The sequence below is a fragment of the Thalia democratica genome, chromosome 6 (assembly GCF_965202585.1).
Source record: "Thalia democratica chromosome 6, ktThaDemo2.hap1.1, whole genome shotgun sequence".
NCBI lineage: Eukaryota > Metazoa > Chordata > Thaliacea > Salpida > Salpidae > Thalia > Thalia democratica.
This window is the reverse complement of record NC_139170.1, coordinates 13007933-13028641: the sequence shown is the minus strand read 5'-3', so window position 1 is coordinate 13028641 and position 20709 is coordinate 13007933. Positions and strand designations below refer to the sequence as shown.

At 25.6% G+C, this 20709-nt stretch overlaps 1 protein-coding gene across 1 annotated transcript; it reads left to right on the top strand.

The window, feature by feature from the left end:
• The first annotated feature begins 2319 nt into the window (after window positions 1-2319).
• On the top strand, window positions 2320-19933 carry LOC145838471 (ran-binding protein 3-like). The gene is made up of 8 exons (XM_082946070.1): window positions 2320-2466; window positions 6376-6524; window positions 9062-9244; window positions 11250-11310; window positions 11734-11897; window positions 15075-15189; window positions 17816-17955; window positions 19273-19933. The coding sequence occupies exons 1-8, from the start codon at window positions 2343-2345 to the stop codon at window positions 19471-19473; spliced, it is 1137 nt and encodes a 378-aa protein (XP_082802196.1). The 5' UTR covers window positions 2320-2342; the 3' UTR covers window positions 19474-19933.
• Window positions 19934-20709: the final 776 nt, after the last annotated feature.

Sequence of the window (20709 nt, the reverse complement as noted above, 5' to 3'; positions counted from 1 at the left end):
AGTGACAACTCTGTTTAATAAAGTTCTAGGTTTTTGTAACTTTGATTGTACTAATTAGAAATTATTATATGAGTGACAATGTAATGTTTCTGAGAGATATCTTTAAATGTTTTTTATTTTCATTTTACGGGCTTGTTCAGGGTTAAGCTTAAATTGTAATTTTAATAGCATTAATGCGCTTTTTAATAAGCGTGTTCAAGGGTTATTTGAATACATATATCAGTTAGATGGGAGTATTAAAAAGTTAATGTATCAGTATTGCTCTACGTATAAATATTAAAAAAAAAGAATGAGTGAGCTACCATATTGAATGTAAAACTACTGCTAAATATTTTTGAAGTATTTACAGGACAATTAAGATTCTTATGACATTTTCAAAAGACTATGTTTTATAAAAAAATTTTTAATTGGTAACTAAAAACTTTTAAGAACGTCCTATAATTAATAAGCTACACCATCACAACTTAACTTTATAATAAGTCGACATAATTTTGTCTGATTATAAGTCAAAAATGACACTGACCAACAAAGTTAAGAAAATTTCAATCTGAGTTAAGGCATGTTGAGTCCCGCTAAAAGTTGTGAAATCAGGGTTGCCACACACTCAAGACATGCTTTTTTTCTTAACTCAGGCTGACTCAAGATTGTTTTGTTTTATGTAAAGAACATAAAATTGTTTACATTTATGATAGTTTTAAGATTTCTAAAATCTTAGGCCAGTTTTTTTTTTTAATTTGAATGGTATTTACTAGATTCAGTTTTAATATTTTTTTTTTAAAACACAATTTTGTTTAAGAAATATGTTTTTATTGATTTTTAAAAAAAGGGTTTGCAAAAACTTTGGTCCTACACACAGTTAGCTAAATAGAAAGGTCTAACAGACATTGACTTTTGAATTGACTAAAAAAAATCAAGAGTTTTATCATATTTAGATAAACTTGATTTTTTTTGTTCCTTTTCTGCTTTAAGTATTTCTGAAGTTGTTAAATTTAAATCTTGGCAGTTTAAATACTTTTCAGTTTAAAAATTACTCCTAGTACTTCATAATTTAGATCAAAATAAGTAAAACTACACAAAAATACTTAAATAATACTTATTTATTACTATTAGTTTCTTTATTTTTCGAAAATATTGCATATCTTTATTGAAAAAAAAGTAAACTCTTAATTTTAAAACTTTTTTTAAATTTAAGTTAAAAAAAAAACCCAAGTAAGCTTAAAAGTATTGCTTCCAAAAACTTTAAAAAGTTTTATTTCTAGAAACCAATTTTTTTATAATTTTTTAATACTTACTTTTATATGTGTTACACCATAGAAAAAAATAAAGTGAGGTTTTTGTTAGGATTTTTGAATTGTATAACTCTCAATTTACCTTAAAGTTTTTATAAGCGCCAAAAATTTTGAGTTTCTAAATACTTATCTTATCTATTAGAAAGTCTAAACCTTATCCAAAAACAATTGGAAAATTTTTCACGCATATAGTTATTTTATGTGATTTTACATAGTTAAACCTGTTCTTAAACTTGAGGATCAGTTGTGCAGCAGTTTAGATAAATTTTCTTCAAAAAGAATACCTAACTTTTAAGATACTTAAAGTAGTAAAAAAATGGAAAATTGTTTTTAAAACATGAAACCCAGTTCTATCTTACAATGTATTGTATAACACTGATGTGTTTTTTTTTTGACATGAAAATAGTCCATGTACTCTAACCAGCCTACTGTAGTCAAGTAAAATAAATTGGATTAAGTGTAACATTTTGTTATAAATTTTTCAAAGGATACACATGTTCCCATTATAAAGAGCCATTTGAAAGCTCTAGCTTTTGTTTTTTTATTTAGTAAAAAAGCAACTAATAACTTGCAAAATGTCTACACTACATTTTATCCAATCAAATCGTAAAGAAAAATTCTCTTCTTTTATCCTTAATTTCTATTTACTTTAGAAAATATAAAGTTTTAAACTTTTTTTTTTGATATAAGAGTTAGCTTTCGCTTCTTTGAGTTGAAAGAGATACATGTGCTTAAATTATTAAAAAATATTAAGTATGTTTTATTTTCAACTTTTTTCTAACTAAATTTAAAGTTTTCTATTATTAGGTATGATTAATAACAAATAAAAATTAGTGATGTTTAAAAGAAACCAGGTTCAACATAGTAATCTCAAAAGGAGTTCATTTAAACTTTTTGTTTAAAAAATAATTATGCTTGTTTTGTAAAAGAAAGATGCAGACCAACTATTTTTAAAATGTATATTTAAGCTAGAATATTGTATATATATATACATTAACAAGAGTAATAATTTTTTTCATTTCAAGTTACTTGTTTAAGTAAACTAACTACATTATGGCAAGTAAGCGACCTGCTGAAAATGAGGAAGATGTACCAATCCTTAAAAAGTCAACTTTAAATTTCAATTCTTCCACCTTCAAGTTCAAACCTTCTACATTAGATCCAAACAAAAACAAAGGTTAACTAAGCTTTTTTATTAATTTATCTTTATATTTTTATATAATATTTTAAATATTTTATTTTTATTTCAGGCTTGATCATGTTTACTATATTGTTAACAACAAAAGTTACAGTTTTATAATAGCTAATCAACTTCAAAAGTATTGTTTTTAAATGTTCAATTATTTTAAAGTTAAAATTTTATAAACATCAAATTTAATAAATAATTCAAGGAAAATGTAAAGCAAATGGCTTAAAAATGGTTAATGAATAATTTTTTTTTAAATAGGGCAACCTGTGGGCAGGATTTGCCAAGCAGAAATTTTTGGCCTGCACTGTATTTTTAGATTTAAATTTATTTGTGCTCAAAAAAGCTTAATTTTTTTTCTTTTGTATAATGAAGGTTGTAATAGTGTATTCTGGCATCATTTTGTAATAAAAGAGGTGAAATATTTTAATTACATATAATAAACTACTAGTTCTAACTATTTCTATAGAGTAACCAATAATTTTTTAGCTTAGTGAGTTTTCTTATATCTCAAAGTAATTATAAAACTTGACTGTTCTAAAAATCAGGTGATATGTATCTAGATTGACCTTACAAATAAAGTAAGACTAAGTTATAGTAACTTGTTTTGATTAAAAAATTAAACAATTGTTATTACTAGTGTTGTCTAATCTTTGAATACAGTATTTCTCATAAGTTTAGTGAACATCTAATGCAGATGCATACACATAAAACTTTCCTTTTAATTATAAAGGAGAAAAATGAACATGAGGTATAAGTAGTTACCACCAGAGATGAAATATTACTTTCTGATTTGAAAAAAAAACTAAGGGTGTTCGGAGTAGTTCAAGGCCACTCAAGACTAATTTAGGTAACTCCAAGCAGTTTTTTGACTCAAAGACGGGCAACCCTGATTATAACATATTTTTTTAATTATTAACTTTTTAATTTAAATAATGCTTTGCTTTGTATTAAATACCAAATTTTATTGTTAGTAAAGGAGGATATGGCATTATTTTCTATAAGTTCATCTTATTTTAAACATTGACAACTTAGCTGACAAATGCCATTTATTGCTTCTTAAAGTTAAAATTAGTTTTTGAGATGTATGGATACAAAGTTAGATAATTTAATAGGTTCATTCTTGAACGTTCAAATTAAATGGTAAAAAGACATTTCTATAAAAATCTTCTTTCTACCACAGTTTTTAAGCAATAACTCTCAAACTTAATCAGTTTAATCTTACTTAAGACTATGAGGGGTCAAACGTTTTTATTTACAAAATTTAACATTGGCTCTTATATAAAAGCTTTAAGTATTAGTTACAAGAAATTTTTTATAGATTTTAATTCTATACACTTAGCTTAATTCTTTAAGAGTTCCTCAAACAAACATATAGACTGCATATTTTTCATAGTCAATTATCTCATAAATTAATAAATTTACTAAAAATCTATCTACTCCTTTTTTAAATTGGTTAGAGAATTGTTTAGAAATCTCTAATTTTAAGGAAACACTTCTTATATACATACATGGTTTCCAAAATCCTGGAATTTACAATTTAGGCATAAAAAACCTGGAATTTGTAAAATTTGGAACCAAAATAACTAAAAAGCCGGGATAACCTGTAATTTTTAACTACTTTTAATTATTTATTAATAAGATTTCAATTAGATATGAAGAGTCTATCATTAAAATAAAATATTTTCTACAGATAATAGTTAATAATAGGTAAAATACTTAATATTAAATCCGACTGTTATAAAACTATATAATATTTGTGATTATTAAGTCTAAAGTAAGTAAAGTAAGCTAAATTACACAACAAAACAACAAATCATAATATAAACAAACAACTCACGTTAATGGGAAAGATAACTGATTCAAATTTTATGGTTGTTAACTAATGAAACAAATAAATTCATTACAACTAATAATTACGTCACAATATAAATGAGGTTATTTAAACTATTTAATTTGTATTGCAAATTATATTAATTTAGTTTTTATGTAATCTATTATGAACAAAAACAAAACGTTAACCATTAGTTAGTATATTAATAAAATTTAATAAAGCTTAAGAACGGTGAAGGCAATAAAAGTCACAGAAACTCGATGTAACATGTATATTATATATTGAATGTTTGTAATGATTGAATCAAAGTTATATGCAATTAGGAAGCAGATTTAGTTCAAATGTAAAAATCAAAAGTGAAAAAATTAAACTTTAAGAAAACAAAACACAAAAAAAAAGTTATTCAGCTTACAATGTACTGACCGATAATTAATTTACAGCGACATACATGAAATCACAATGACTTAAATTAAATATATATTGTATTAAATAATTATTAAAATAATTAATTGGTAAAGTAGCAGTTGGCTGTTTAATTTAAATATCCTTTAAATCTGCTTCCTAATTGTATATAACTTTGATTCAATCATTACAAACATTCAATATATAATATACATGTTACATCGAGTTTCTGTGACTTTTATTGCTTTCACCGTTGTTAAGTTTTAATAAATTTTATTAATACACTAACTAATGGTTGATGTTTTATTTTTGTTCAAATTATATTACATAAAAACTAAATTAATATAATTTGCAATACAGATTAAATAGTTTAAATAACCTCATTTATATTGTGACATAATTATTAGTTGTAATGAATGTATTTGTTTCATTAGTTAACAACGATAAAATTTGAATTACATATCTTTCCCATTAACGTGAGTTGTTTGTATATATTAATTATGATTTGTTTTTTTGTTGTGTAATTTAGCTTACTTTACTTATTTTAGACTTAATAATCACAAATATTATATAGTTTTATAACAGTCGGATTTAATATTAAGTATTTTACCTATTATTAACTATTATCTGTAGAAAATATTTTATTTTAATGAAAACATGTATACACCTACTTTATTCTATGCTTCTATTCTCTCACTACAGTAATTATTTTTTATTTTTTTTACAGAACCCAGTTGAAGTGTGTTGATTAGTTAACACACAGAAACATATGTTGGTTCAATAAAGGAAGATTACTGTATATTTGTTTTTATTTATATTCCAGTAAAGTTACTTCACTAGGATCTTTTGTTAACAAACGATTAAACCTATATTTTTGAACAGTAATTCTGTATATGAATATGAAATATTTTGAATTTTGGAATATTAAAAGTTGAAAAAAGAACAAGAATTTTAGATAAAAACAAATCAAAAATATTATGTGGTTAATTTATTTTTTTAGACTTGAAATTCATGCATTGTAAAGATTCAAGTATTAAAAACTGACCTAATGTAAAAACTACAGGGTTGTCAAAAAACCTGGAAACCTGGAAAAATCTAGAATTTGACAATTAAGACTAGAAAACCTGGAACTTGAGAAATTTTGAAAAACAAACATTCAATTTTTAACATTTTTAACAGTAGTAAAATTTCGATTTGACACAAAAAATCTATCATATAGATATTTTTTTTGTCATCATCAAAATTTGATTTTATTTAAAGCAAATTTAAAGTAGCTTTACAGTATCTTTTCAATGTTTTTATATTATCTGACACAGTTTCTTACGTTAAACTTAACTTTAAACTTAAAATAGACCCAAAACTGTTCACTTTTAAAAACCTGGAGGAAATTTTGAAAACTTGGAGAATATTTGCCAAAAACATTTGGCAACCCTGCTAAAGCTTAACAGAAATGTTAGTAAAAGCTTAATAAAAATTTTATTCTTTAGATGAAAATTAAAAATATCAGTTTGATATAATTTAATTAAATAATATCCTTAGATTTTTTTGATATAACAGAAATATACATTTTATTGAACACAAACACTTGTACAAATTGAATTTAGCTAGTAATGAAAACATAAAAATATTTTTAAAACTGTTTATCAGCAAAATTTGTTTTACAGACCAGAAAAATCCTTTTTTGAAGCCAAGTTCATTTGCCAACCCGTTTGCCAAATCAACCACTCAGCAGCCTGCTAATGTGAGTAGCGACAATCCCTTTCTGAATGTCAGTGTTGATGAAAAGCAAGATGAAGATAAAAGTGATAGTGAGGTTTGAAGTTTTGCAAGGTTTTAATTATTAAGTTAGCTTATTTTATCCTACCAAAATTTATCAAATTAAAATGAGTGGAGTATTATTATGATTTGTTTTGTAATATTCTGCATTGCCACAAAGGCAGTAAAATCAGGAAAAGTCAGGAAAACAAAAAAAGACAAAAGTTAAGAAACTTAATATAAACATGATTTTTTAAGAAAGTTTATCATCACTAAAACTGCATTTTGCTAATGTTTTTTTTCTAAAAAATATTGCTTTTGCTGTTTATAATTTTTCAGGGTCTAATTGAATTTTTGGAAGAGATTAACAATGTTTATGATCTCACGTAAGTATTTAATTATGTGGTAGAGGATGAGTTTATTTTCTGTTTTAAGGTGTTTAATTAGAAATACTTGTACAGAAAATAATATTTTATGTATAGGGTTTTCAAGTTCAGACTAATTACTGTTGTTTTTCTTTCGAGATCAGTTTATAGTACTTAAGTAATTTTGTTATTCGTATATGATAGTTTAATTACTTCACAGTCAAAACCATTATGTTTCTAGAATTATTGGCTTTCTAAAGCATTCTAAATGACTTATTAAAAATGGTGATGAAATAATTTTTAATGCAAGTGGTGTTCATTAGGGTAGAACTATAAATACGGAAACCTTTGAGTTTTCAGCTAAAAAAAATATTTACCAAATACCACAAAAACACCCTGTGCAAGATTTTAGACGATTTAAAGAAACTTTTACTTTAGTGAAATTTGATGTTTTGAAGATTATCTGATATTTTAGCTGAAAGTTTTTTTACATGTTTCAATTATCACAAAAACATATTTTGCAAACTTTGAGACAATTTAAATAAAGTTTTGTGGTGGACTTCTTGATAGCTTGAACAAGAAAACTGGAAATTAAAAAAAAACTTACAGAAAGTGATAAAAAACTGCATTTTAAAAATACGGAAAATTACATAGAAAAGTCAGGAAATATTTTTCAGCTTTATCTGTGGCAACCCTAAATATTATACTTCCAGTTTTTCAAAGGTTTAAAATAAAAACAGCTAAAATTGTAACATTAATTGATTGATATGCTATTAGTTATTATAAAACTTTATAACAACATTCTAATATATTACTGTAATGATTTAAGATACTGAATGATTAAAATTACATTTATAATGTTTGTTTTTAAAAAAGATAAAAATAAATTTATTTATCATTTTTTTTTGTTTTAAGCGAATTCAACAGTTTAAATTAGTTTTATAAACTACTTAAACTGAACATGCAATAAATTAGGCATAATTAATTTGATTAATTTTGATTTCTACTAATAATACAAATAAGGTAATCTTTTATAAATAAATTAAGTTACTATTTTTTTCAGCTATTATATGGTATTTTAATTAAATTTATAGGTTTAAGCTTTAACACTATACTTTTGATAGATGCTAATTAAGTTTAACGTGTAATCACAGTTTTTCAAATAACCCCTTTAAAAGAAGATGGTTTCTTTCTGTTTAAATAGACCCTTATAAAAGTAACTACAATTAATGTATTTTTTTTCTAATATTGCTTTTAAAGTTTATGTAAAGAAAAACTTGACTTTTTTTTAAGTAATTTACAAAATGCGTTGGAGATAGTATTGGTTAATACAAAGTTAAGGGCATAGGGGAATAAGGTACTTTTTCACATTTTGATCTAATTTTAAAGCTGCTTTTACCATAATGAAAATTAGTTTTTGAGATTTGAGGGGACAAGGTCCGAGAGTTCATTAGGATCTATGTAGAAGGGCCAAGTAAAAAAGGTGAAAACAACTATTTTATTATTAAAGATATATCTTCTACAGTTTTTAATCAATCTTTTTCAAAATTTTTTAGTATAATCTTAACTTAATAATAAACAAATCTATTGTAGAAAATTCAAAATTTTATTTGATTTTTTTTTTAAATCACAATATTTGGTCTTAAATAATAGTTTCTTCTCTTAACTAAGTGATAATTGGTTTATACCAGGGTTTTCCAAATTCATTTTCATAGATGCTTTCTTGGCAAAAATTAAAAAAGTTATTGTCCCTTTACTAGTTAATAACCCATAAAGTTTTAATTTAGTTATCGTCCTCTAGTAGCCAATACCTCCCAAAATACTTTGCTTCAAATTTTAGACAATCCTGGCCTATACTATTATAACTTAATACTTTCTACAGAAAAAATAAAATTACTTTATTTCTTAATTCCAATATAATAACTTAAGTAAGTTACTCCATTATGTTTAAATCTTATGCTAACAGTAGAAGTTTACTCAAATTGAATTGGATACATATTATAGTTTGATAACGGCAACATAAAGTTATTCATTAGCAATAGAGTTAGTTTTACAATAATTAAAAAATGGTTTTAGTTGTGACTGATATCGCATTAATTTTTAACTATAAAAAGTACTTTATATTAGTGAAGTATTAAATAAAAAGTAATAGTATCAGAAATTATTTTACTAAAAAATATTCTGAGAACTTTAAAGTACATTCAGACAAAAATTTTTTTTATTTTTTAAGGCTGAAGATACAAAGAAAAGAAAGGCTGACGAGTCAAGTGCTTCTGAACTATCTGATTCAAAAGTTGCCAAAACTGAAGAAAAGTCTGAAGACAAAGTGGAAACAAAAGCTGCTACAAAAACTTTTGGTGGTAATGCAGCAAGCAAGTTTGTGTTCGGTCAAAAACTGTCTGAAAGAGCTAAGGTAATTTTTGGTGGTATTTTTTGTATTGATGTGATTTAAAAATTAAGTATACTCAGTAGTTGCAATACTTATAAGTTTAAAAACAAAACTACAACGACTTTTTTTTAAGTCTTGCTTACAAACCAATATTTTATGAATAAGTATTATAATAGTTTTTGCAAATTTGTAAAACAATATCATGAAAATGGTTCATTTTTATGAAATTCAAGTTATTTTAATTAAGTCTTTAAAAGTTTATAGCATCATGTATTAGTATTTTCAATTCATAATAATTAAAGATACAATGTTATATTCAATTTTTTATAAGCATTTAATTTATTAACCACTGAGCCCAGTGTTAAACTTTTATTAACTCTTTATTAAAATGCAACAGTCAAAAAATTGATTTAGTTTTTTTTAGGCTTTAAAAAATGTGGTTCAATTAAATATACTTTTGAAATTCTAAAACATTGATACACAAACGTTTTAAAATTTAAAACTATTTTAAGTTTGTTAAAACACTCTTTTCTTATTGTGTTTAGTGTTCAAAAATCAATTTTTTACTAATTACTTTACACCAACTTTGTGTTTAATTTATACAAATTTTAATTAACTATTGATTAGCTTTTACCTAAAAATAAATTAAATCTACAACTTTTTAAAGCGTAATAACTTTTTAAGCCTAAAGAATAAAATTAACAATAACAATATAGATTAGTTTTAAGTGTTTTATATAATTACGATAGATGTACTAAAAATGTTCATTAAACCTAAAGTAGAGAAAGACAAGTATTTTTGAAGAATGACTAAGTAGGGATTTTAATTTTAATTGTAGTTTATACATATGTATGGTCTAACCCGCTTTTAATCATTTAAATAATGTTTGTTAAATGTTTTAAATTACAAACTTAAACTATTTTTATCGCACATTCCTACCAGGATAATTTAGTATATAAACAACATTGTAGTATTTAATTGATGTTAAAAAGTTATAGTTTTAATGGGTTACAGGTTAGAAATAGGATTTTGTAATAATTAATTTGTACCTGTACACAATAATTAAATTGCAGTAATCTGTAATATATCATTGTACAAAGCACATCGGAAATAATAACTACGGAGTAAATAAATTGATTAGTTTTTAGTCTATGAATTCTAGTTCAGAGAAGCTTCTAAATAAATTTAGTATGTTTTAAATAACTAAAATGAAATTATAAAGTGCACTAAACTTTTCCTTCAATGATATGCTGTGCACAGTTTTTAAAAGTTTAGAAAAACATTGTTAAAAAATAAAAGTACTTTAAAAAGATAATGTAGCTTAAGACTAAGGTTTTTTGCTAAGCGTTTTTAGGGTCAAGCGGTTTAAAATTAATTTTAAGTCAAGGGTCAATAATTTAAACTGACATTTTAATATTGACATAAGTTCAAATCCGATGTATATGTAAACTAGTTAAAGTTTTATGATTTAGAAATACTTGTGTAAAAAATAAATACCAACTCGAAAGGTAAAATTTATAAATGTACCAAGTTGAAGGTATGAAGTTAAACATTTCAAATCGATTTAGTTGGAATTGTTGTAAGCTCTTTGTAAAAATAAATGTGTTGCTTAGTCATTTAAACTTTTTACTTAGAAAATATATAGTTTTGTAATCTGCTTATCTCATTTAATGAAAAATATACAAGTTTTACATAGAAGTGAAATACTTGAAATGTTGAAAACTTTTTTGAGTTTAGATAAGGCAGTATTTTTAATAAACTTTGATAAATCGTATTTGAGGACTACAATAGTTTTCCTACATAGTTAGATAAACTACTAATATTGATAGTACAAAAGTGAGAGTACTTTATGGTGTTTGGTACAAAATTTTTCGAATTGTTATAAGTTTGTGAATTTTATTAACTTTCATAGTTCCATCAATCAAAGAAGTCTATACACATTTAAATATGACATAAATTAACTTCGTTATAAGTATTTTTTATGTTGTTTATGTAGACAATCTACTTTAAAGAAAAATTATAATGACAGGTTGATGAAGTAAAAGATGATGGCAAAAAACCTCTCATTTCATTTTCAACTGTGCAAACAAGTTTGTTTTAGCTGAGTTACAATGTTATATGTGCACAAAAATATGTAGTAATTTTATAGGCTGTCGTCTCTTTAATGAAGCGTAATTTTTTATGAAAATAACGCTCAAATATATAGGTTAAAACTATAACTTGTACTGTACAGCGCTGCTTGGTTTTTAATTTAACAATGTTGTAAAATATGATAAATTGAATTATGGTAATGTTAAATGAACAAAAAATTAAAATTTGTAACAAATAATTTAAGCTCAAGTAATTTTAGTACAGACAATTAACCTTTTTGTTTCAAACTTCCTACTGCATTATTTAAATTCGCATTTAAAGTAAACAATTAATCCTTTTCAATTGGAATAAAATAAAATTGGAGTTTGCATCTAAAATTCTCAAGTACGTTAAAACCGAAGTTTTTTGATTATTGTATTCAGAAGAAGAAGAAGGCGAGTCTTCGTCGAAGGAGGAGAAGAGCGAAGAAGATTTGAAGAAGTTGGAGCAGGATGCGGCTGAGCAGTTCGCGGCGATCAACAACAAGGAAATTGCTCCCGAAATCGACATTAAAACCGGCGAAGAAGACGAAAAATGCGTGTTGCAGGTATTTTGTTGGCTTTTTTCACAAAATTTTAATTTGTTAACAATGGTAATTTGGCTTATAAAAACGAGATATGAATTTTCAGTTAGTAAATGTTGTTCAACAATCGGTATTTAAACGTTGAACTACTATGTTACATGTAAGAAATTAATAGTTACCATGTTGTCCACTCTATAAAAATATTTTGCGGTCAATTCAGACTAACAATTTTTATTTACAATTTCTTTTCACGAGTCATATACTTTTATTTTTTCCAGACTACAAATGCATAAAAAATTAAAAGCTTAACTAGTAGAAGTGGAGAATATTTAATTGAATATTTGTTTCAAAATATAGTAACTTTTAATGTTTTTCTTAATATAACAATAAAACAAAACTAGTAAATTGTGAATTATTGATGTCTAAAGGAACACGTGAAATGGTTGAATGTACAGTTTCTTAAAAGCAACCACATCATATATTTTTACTCGAAATGATAATGTTATTTCTGGTTAGAAATTAAAAATCCTGAGTCTTTCAAATTCTATTTTATTGAATTCAAGTCTACCTTTTGTCGAATTTTTTTTAGGAATTTTGACCAAAAAAAAAGTATATAGTTTAGCTCTGTTATTTTTATAGCATTAAACTGGACTCAACTAATAAATGTTTCCAAGGTTGCCACAAGGTCAGGAAAAACTAAAAAAATGACAAAAGTCAGGAAAAAATGGGGGTTTTTGATAAAAAAGTCAGTAAAAGTCAGGAAATTCGACAAAATTTAATAAAACGTCAGATTTTGTCTATTTAAATTTACAAAATTCCTTATTTTTCAAAGCCTTCAAAATGGTAAAAAATTAATTAAACTCCTTTAAAGTCAGAAAAAAGTTGCAAAATTTTTCTAGAAATTTACAAAATTATTTTATTTCCAAAGCTTTCATCTGGTATAAATTAATAAAATATCCTTTATAAAACTGCAAAACTTTCTATTAACATATCAAACAAGTACCCTACTTGAACAAGCAGTTTTTGTAAGCTTTTTAGTATTGATGATCTGTAGCAAGGAGACTTCCATAGTGAAACTGTGATATATACACGCAATTTTATCTAGTATAATTTTAGAATCAAAGTGTTTTTTGTTTATGTAAATAATTGAATTCTTTACAACTAATTAGTTAGTTTAGTATTTGAGGTAAAAAGTTGATGTGTATACTTTACCTCTTTATGATTTTTTCAAAGTTGTTTAAATTTGTAAAATAAGTTATAAGAAAGGTATTAATTATACACAGATGGTTCAAGTAATGTAATGAAAAGTTAATGATTGAATTCAGCAAAATAAATATTGTTTTAACCCAGGGGTCGGCAGGTCAAAAAGGAACATTTTTTTATGTGTTTTAAAAAACATATTTAATGACAATTTTTTTTGAACAAAAAATTTTTAGGCGATAGAATATCCTATAAATATAACACTAAAGTTTTACTTTTGTATTTTCGAAAATATTAGTATATTAAACTTGTTGAATAAGAAAATTAATGCAGCCCGCGGGCCGCAGTTTGCCGACCACTGTTAAAACCTGTAATAAAATTAGATTGAAAGCTTTATATAGTTTTAAGTGTGAGATTATGCATTTTAAAATAAGTTTAAATTAAGAGTTTGATTTAAAAAAGTCAGAAAAATTTTAGTAAAAAGTCAGGAAATTTTTCTCAGCTTGATCTGTGGCAACCCTGTTGTTCACTTTAAACTAGTTAGCTATAAGTTTTTATTTTATAACATTACCCCAAAACTAAAACTAGTTTGTTTTTTATTAAGAATAGCATGCTGAAACTAATCTACCTTATTTTTTCAAAAATATTTTTTTTTAATTAAAAAATTAAAGCAGGATTTCTCTAACTCTTTTTCATAAACGCCCATTTTTAAGATTACTAGAAAACGATCGTCCCACTCATTACAAATCTAAGAATATCTAGTGTAAGTTTAAAATCTCCCGTAAATTGTGCCTAAGACCAGTGGCGTATTTTTCCGAGGTGGTGCAGAAAAAAAAAATCGATTTGCCGGTGCTCGATTTGCCCCTACTTGAGTTGTCCCTGCTCGAGTTGCCTCTGCTCGAGTTGCCTCTGCTCGAGTTGCCTCTGCTCGAGTTGCCTCTGCTCGAGTTGCTTCTTCTCGAGTTGCCTCTGCTCGAGTTGCCTCTGGTCGAGTTGCTTCTTCTCAAGTTGCTTCTTCTCGAGTTGCCTCTGCTCGAGTTGCCTCTGCTCGAGTTGCCTCTGCTCGAGTTGCCTCTGCTCGAGTTGCTTCTGCTCGAGTTGCTTCTGCTCGAATCGTCTCTGCTTGTCTTGCTTCTACTCGAGTTACCTCTGCTCTGCTTAGCTTTGTTTTCATTTTTTGTTTACAATAGCTTGTGGAATGATATTTAAGCCTGTACTGTTTTGGGGAATTTTCAACTTAGCTTACTTACAGCAAGATATTGATTTTGCGGTAATTCTTGAAGAAGTTTTCTTTTTTTTTTTTGAATTCATTTGCGGCAGTCAGCTAAGAGTTTGCGGCAGTGTAGTGAGCAAAATGGTCGTTTTCTAAATTAGAGTTTTATAAGAGATTTTGTTTCAAAAAAATAACGAAAACGTTATAGATACTTAATTTTTCTTACAAAACTTTAAGGTGGTGCAATTGCGGCAGCGCAACACCCCACGCGACGCCTCTGTCTAAGACCATTTTATCTTCTTTTTAAATCAAACCCAGAATATCGAGTGAAAGTTCAAATTTATTGTAAATTGTTTTTTTTACTCCTAACTAGTCATGGCCCCCCTTTGCAGCTTATCGCCTCCTGACTTGCTAAGAGGACACAAATGAGGCCATATGAAACGAAATTGGAAACTCTTGTTTAAAAGCTAGAAAATTATACTTTTTTTTACACATTACAGATGTTCAAATTTAAAACCTCTTACAAAATTTTTTAAAAAAACTCTTGATACTCATTTTTTTTTTAATAATTTTTTTTTATTTTAATTATTTATTTTTGATATTTTTTTTATAACTAAAAAAAAAAAATAATGTACCAGTTGCTTTAACAACCCTAATTTCAAGTATTAGAACTCATCACTTTATTGAGTATGTGATAAGATAATTCAAAGCAAAACGTGTAATAACTAAAAGTGAACGCTTTTATTTCGACTGCAAACTCGTTACAGCAATTTTGTGTGTTGACGCAGGTGATGTGCAAGCTGTACCAATACGACAACAAGTCGCAGTCGTGGAAGGAGAGGGGAGTCGGCCAGCTTCATCTGAACGATTCCATCAATGCCGAACAGTCGTACTCCAGATTAGGTTTGCAATGTTTAAAAAATTAAAACAAATATTTTATTTTTGACTAAATTAAATTCAAAGGGATTTGTAAAATGTATTTGTAAATTTCAACTTCGATTTATGGTAGTTTATAAAAGTTAAAATAATGTTACTAAAGTTTAAAGAGAATAAATTGTTTTGCAATAAAAATGTAGTTTTCTATAAAATAATCAAATTAAAATTGGCTTGTAAAATACCTTTAAAAGTATTTATAGTTTTTACCAATCTATAAAATGCTTTTTACAGATTTAAAAATTTCAAAACAATTTTTGAGATATAGACGGTCAAAGTCGGAGGCAACAATAGGATCCTTGTGGAAGGCGCAAACTAAAACGGCAAATAACTAGAAATCACTAAAAATCTATCTTCTCCTACGATTTTTGAGATAACTGCCTCAAATTTTCAGGAAATGTTCCTTGCAATATTTGAGAAAATTTGTCGGAACAGAACTTAGAAAAATTAAAAAATTAAAATTTATAACAAAAAACTAAAAAAAAACTGTTTTTTTTTGTTTATTTTTTATATAAAATTTTTATTTTTAAATTTTTTTAAAATTTTTTCCGACAAATTTTTTCAAATATATCAAGGAACATTTCCTGAAAATTTGAGGTAGTTATCTCAAAAAACGTAGGAGAAGATAGATTTTTAGTGAAATAGTCTATTTTTGCCGTTTTAATTTGCGCCTCCCATAAGGTACCTATTGTTGCCTCCGACTTTGACCGGCTATATCTCAAAAATTGTTTTGAAATTTTTAAATCTGTAAAAAGCATTTTATAGCTTGGTAAAAACTATATAAAATAAGATCAAAAAATAAAAAAGGGTGTTTACCCCCCCCCCCCTATGCCCTTAATAAATTATAACTTAACTATTCAAATTATAAATTTAAGTGTTTGTTAACAAAAGATCGTTGTGAAACAAGTTCACAGGAAGATATAATAAAAAAAAATTATACAGTATCCTTCAATAATAAAAGAAGATTACTGTATAGTTTGTTTTTATCAAAATATAACTTATAAAAAAATTATTAAAAAAACCTACCGAGGGTAAGGGCTAGCGGTAATAGTGAAAATAAATAAAAATAATAAAAAATTAAGGTAAAAAAAAAGTTTTTTTTTCAACTTGTGCAAAATTGACTTTTCGTACAAAATTGTCTTTGTGCAAAAGTGACCCCTCGTGCTAAATTGACGCCGTGCAAAAATTTCCCTTTGTACATATTAACAGGGCTGCCAAAAGGTCATGAAAATCAGGAAAAACTAAAATGAATGACAGAAATCAGGAAAAGTCAAGAAATAATGGGAGTTTTTGAAAAAAAAGTCACGTAATTAAACCAAATTTAGAAAAACGTCAGATTTTTTCAGTTTAAATTTACAATATTCCTTATTTTCAAAGTCTTCAAGTGGAAAAAAAAAAAATTAAAACCCTTTAAGGTCAGACTAAAATTGCAAAATTTTTCTATAAATTTACAAAATTACTTAATTTCCAATGCCTTCATCTGATAAAAATCAATAAAATATCCTCAATAAAACTGCAAAATTTTTCTTTAAATATATTGAACAAATACCACACTTGAACTAGCAGTTTTTGTATGCATTTTAGTATTTATGATCTGTGCCAAGGATACTTCCCTAGTGTAACAGTGATATATACACAAAAGTTTATCTTGTAGAATTTTAGAATAAAAGTGTTTTTTGTTGAAGTAAATGATTAAGTTCTGTAAAATTAAGCACTAAGTTTAGTATTTTATGTAACAAGTTTATATGTATACCTCTTTATAATTTTTTCTAAGTTGTATAAGTTTGAAAAATAAGTAAAAAGCAGATTATGTTGTTAACTTGTAATGAATGTAATGGAAGTCTTGTTGATATTTTAGAATAAGTTTAAAATAAGAGTTTGATTTAGAAAAGTCACAAAAGTTTCAGTAAAAAGTCAGGAAAAGTCTTATCAAAAAGGAAATTTGTCTCAGCTTGATCTGTGGCAACCCTGTAATAGACTTCTACCCATACTTTTTAACTTTCATAATTTGTTTTAATTGGGTGTTGTAATAGTTTTAGTCTCCTTATTTTTAGTAACTAAAAACTAGCAAGTTTTTGGTTTAAAATTTGTTTAGTTTACATATAAATTCGTTTTTAACTCAAAAAATAAAAATAAAAAAAGTTACATTTAAAACCGAAAAATAGTGATGGAATATGTATTTTAACATCAAAAATCAATGAGGTGTTTGATACAGCTTGTTGAAAATATTGAGCAATGAAGATATTACATTTTTTAATATAAATATGTAATGTAGTTTGAAAAATAAAAACTGTTAGAGTCCAACAGCTAGATAGTCTTTTGCTAGCTAGTGCAAATATTTATTAAGCTTTGTAGTAGAAAGGTATAATTTATAACTAGCATAAATTTTAAATTATAAAAAATATATATGTTTATTGTTTATTTTACTGAAAAACTATAGTTACAAGTCCTATAAGAACTAATAACAAATTACTACTTAGTTCAAAATTTGTTATATAAGTGCATATTACAGTTGAGCCACTGTGAACGACAAACAATTTTTATGTTCGCTAAAGTGGACATATTGAAAACAGTGTTTATTATTTTAACGTTTCAGTCATGAGGTCGAAAGGAAGCATGAGATTGGTGCTGAACACAAAAATATGGGCAGATATGTCGCTCACGAGAGCTAATAAAAAATCAATAAGAATTTCCGCTAGAACCCAAGACGATGAAATTGGAGTTTTCCTTTTGCAGGTATTCAATAATAAAGTTGAAAGTTTATTTTGGGTTTTATTTTATAGTTAGATGTAAAAAATTTCTCTAATTCTAAAAATTATTATTTTAACTAGTGTATTAAGATATATGTTAGTAGATAGTCAAATATTAGTTATATTTTGTATCAAATATTGATTACATTATATTGTTATGTTGACGTTTAAAAAAACGGTACAATAATAAAAAAATACGATGTGATCGAATTAGAAAATACGAAAGTTTATCAAACGGTACGGCTTGTATAAGTCTAGTCTAAATTATTTTTTTTTAGTTTAAATAAGCAGCAGCTTTTGATCGTTTTTACAACATAGTTTCTAAGATCAAATATTAATTTAAATATTTTTTATGCATTTTAGATTGATAATAAAAGTTATTAAAAAACATTTATGCTTAAAATTTTCAACACATATAACTTTGTTTGTTGCTCCTAGTTTTAATAGAAAAATATATATTAAACATTTTATTTTGCTATTTAAAACAATTACTATTGCTTATTAAACAACATTTCCTATAATCAATTATCTATACTCATTCATTTAGTCGTTAACTGAAAAAAACTAACATAACTTAATATTATATAACAAAATATACTTCAAACGTATTTTCTTCCTTAAACGATGATATTAAAAAAAATCTAAAAACTGATATGTGTAAACAACTTCAACGTGAACTGTGCATAATTGTTACGTTGATCTTATCGTTCATCTTTGTTTTTGTATTTTAAGTATTTGTTTCATAACACAACTTTGATCTTAAGTCCTATAAAAAGTAAGCGTTTGTAAATAAAATTTATTCATTTGTTTGTTTTTTTTTATTTTACTTACTAAAGACCATTTTGTTCTGATGATTTTATTACTAAAATTAGTTATGTTCTAATGTAAATTTTACAATAACTGATAGTTTAATGTCATCAATTAATTTAAATTATTACTGTTTATTTCACGCTATGAAATAAAAAAAACAGTTGAAAAAATAAAACCTACTTAATAGTTAAAGTTTAAGTGTGATACAAAAATATTAAGGATTTGTTATTAATCATTATTTAGGAGTATTTATTTTTATTTTTAAAATTTTTCTAAATAAATATTAAAATTTAATTCAAAGAAATGAAATTAATAAATAGTTTACGGCCTTAAGCTAATCAACTAGTAATGAATAAAGCTTTTGAAAACAAAAAAAAAATTGTAAAATGAAAGCCTTTATATTATAAAGCTTAAATGATTTTAGTAAAGTGTAAGAAAAACACATAACTTTTATTTCTTAAAAAGTAACAAGTTTTGGTCAACAAAATAACAGGGCTCGATATCGGACATGACGCAGATGTGGCAGGCGGTTGATTACCGCGTCGTCAGGGCCAAGTTTGCCAGGGACAAGCAGAGGGAAAAGGAGGAAGGGGAAAACCCACAAACGAGCAACGGCGACTCCCAGAAAGAAAAGGAAGAATCCCCGAAAGAGAAAGCAGAAAAAGAAGGAGAAGAGTCTAAAGACTTGAAATAGAAGTTTTAATTTTTTTACTTTGTTTTTTTTTTTCAGTGGTAGGTTCGCAAAGAAGGAATTTTCGACCATAGATTTTAAATAATTTGATTGTGTAAATTTATTTAAACATTCATTTCAATTAGTTTATAGTTTTTGAGTCACTTGTTATAGATTTCCATGGCCACTTAGTAAATGTACTAGTTTAAATACAAATTAATTTGGCTTTTAAAAGATCAAGATTTAGTTTTTATTCAAATTAACTAATTTATATTTCCAGAAGTTTTAACTTCGACTGGTTTTTACATCAAAATTATATGTATATAGTTATCTATACTGGGCAATTATATTGATATACACGTCTAACTTTTAGATTTGAACCAGTAATATCAATTGAAGTAGTATTTGTTAAGTTTATTTAAATATAAGTCTACCAATGTTTAGTTTCAATGGCTTCCAAATTATTTTCAAATTCCATTATAAGTCTAGCTTTGCTGTTTTGTTACATTTTTTGTTAGTAAAATAAATTTATACAATATTGATTGTTATTATTTCTCACTCAAAATAAAATTTCATCTTGTTGCTAGTGTATGATTCTTTCAAAAATATTAACAGAAAAATAGAATTTATAATAAAAATTATAAAACTATTTAATATAGTACACTGTAAAGTATATACCGTAACAATCAATGCGTTCAAAAATAACTAAATTTAATTCTTAAATTTTATTTGGCTTAATATATTTATCCGTAGTAATAGTCTATTGATTTTATAACCTATATTTTTCATTTATTTGATTACATAAACCTACTGCTAAAAAAATCAATACAAAATAGATTTTGTGTGTACTGTAAAGTGTAAAGTAGTTTTTTGAAAACAGGCTACTAAAAAAGTTATAATAACTAAACAATTTATACGTAGTTTTAAATTTGTTTTTCTAAATAATTATAAACAAAGTTTCTAACATGGGTTTCCTGAAGTCGGCGACATTGTCCTTAACTTTGGAAATTACTGGTTCAATTGAATATTATCATATATTATTGTAAGTGTTATTTTTTCTTAACTTATATGGATGTTTATAGCGTGTTAAAGTGGGTAGCTGTCAAATTTGCACGAGCGTACAGAATTTCACGAGGGCACAAAATTACACGAAGATACTTTTGCACGAGGGGATAAAATTGCACGAAGACACTTTTGCACGAAGAATCAATTTTGCACGGGTCGATTTTATTTTTTCTTTACAATTTTTTATTTATTTCA

Excerpts from the sequence above, each read along its gene's own strand:
- LOC145838471 (XM_082946070.1), top strand. The coding sequence starts at position 2,343 with ATGGCAAGTAAGCGACCTGCTGAAAATGAGGAAGATGTACCAATCCTT. Across the intron at positions 9,245-11,249 it reads AACTGTCTGAAAGAGCTAAG|GTTGATGAAGTAAAAGATGA; the intron begins GTAATTTTTGGT and ends TTATAATGACAG. Across the intron at positions 15,190-17,815 it reads ACAGTCGTACTCCAGATTAG|TCATGAGGTCGAAAGGAAGC; the intron begins GTTTGCAATGTT and ends TTAACGTTTCAG.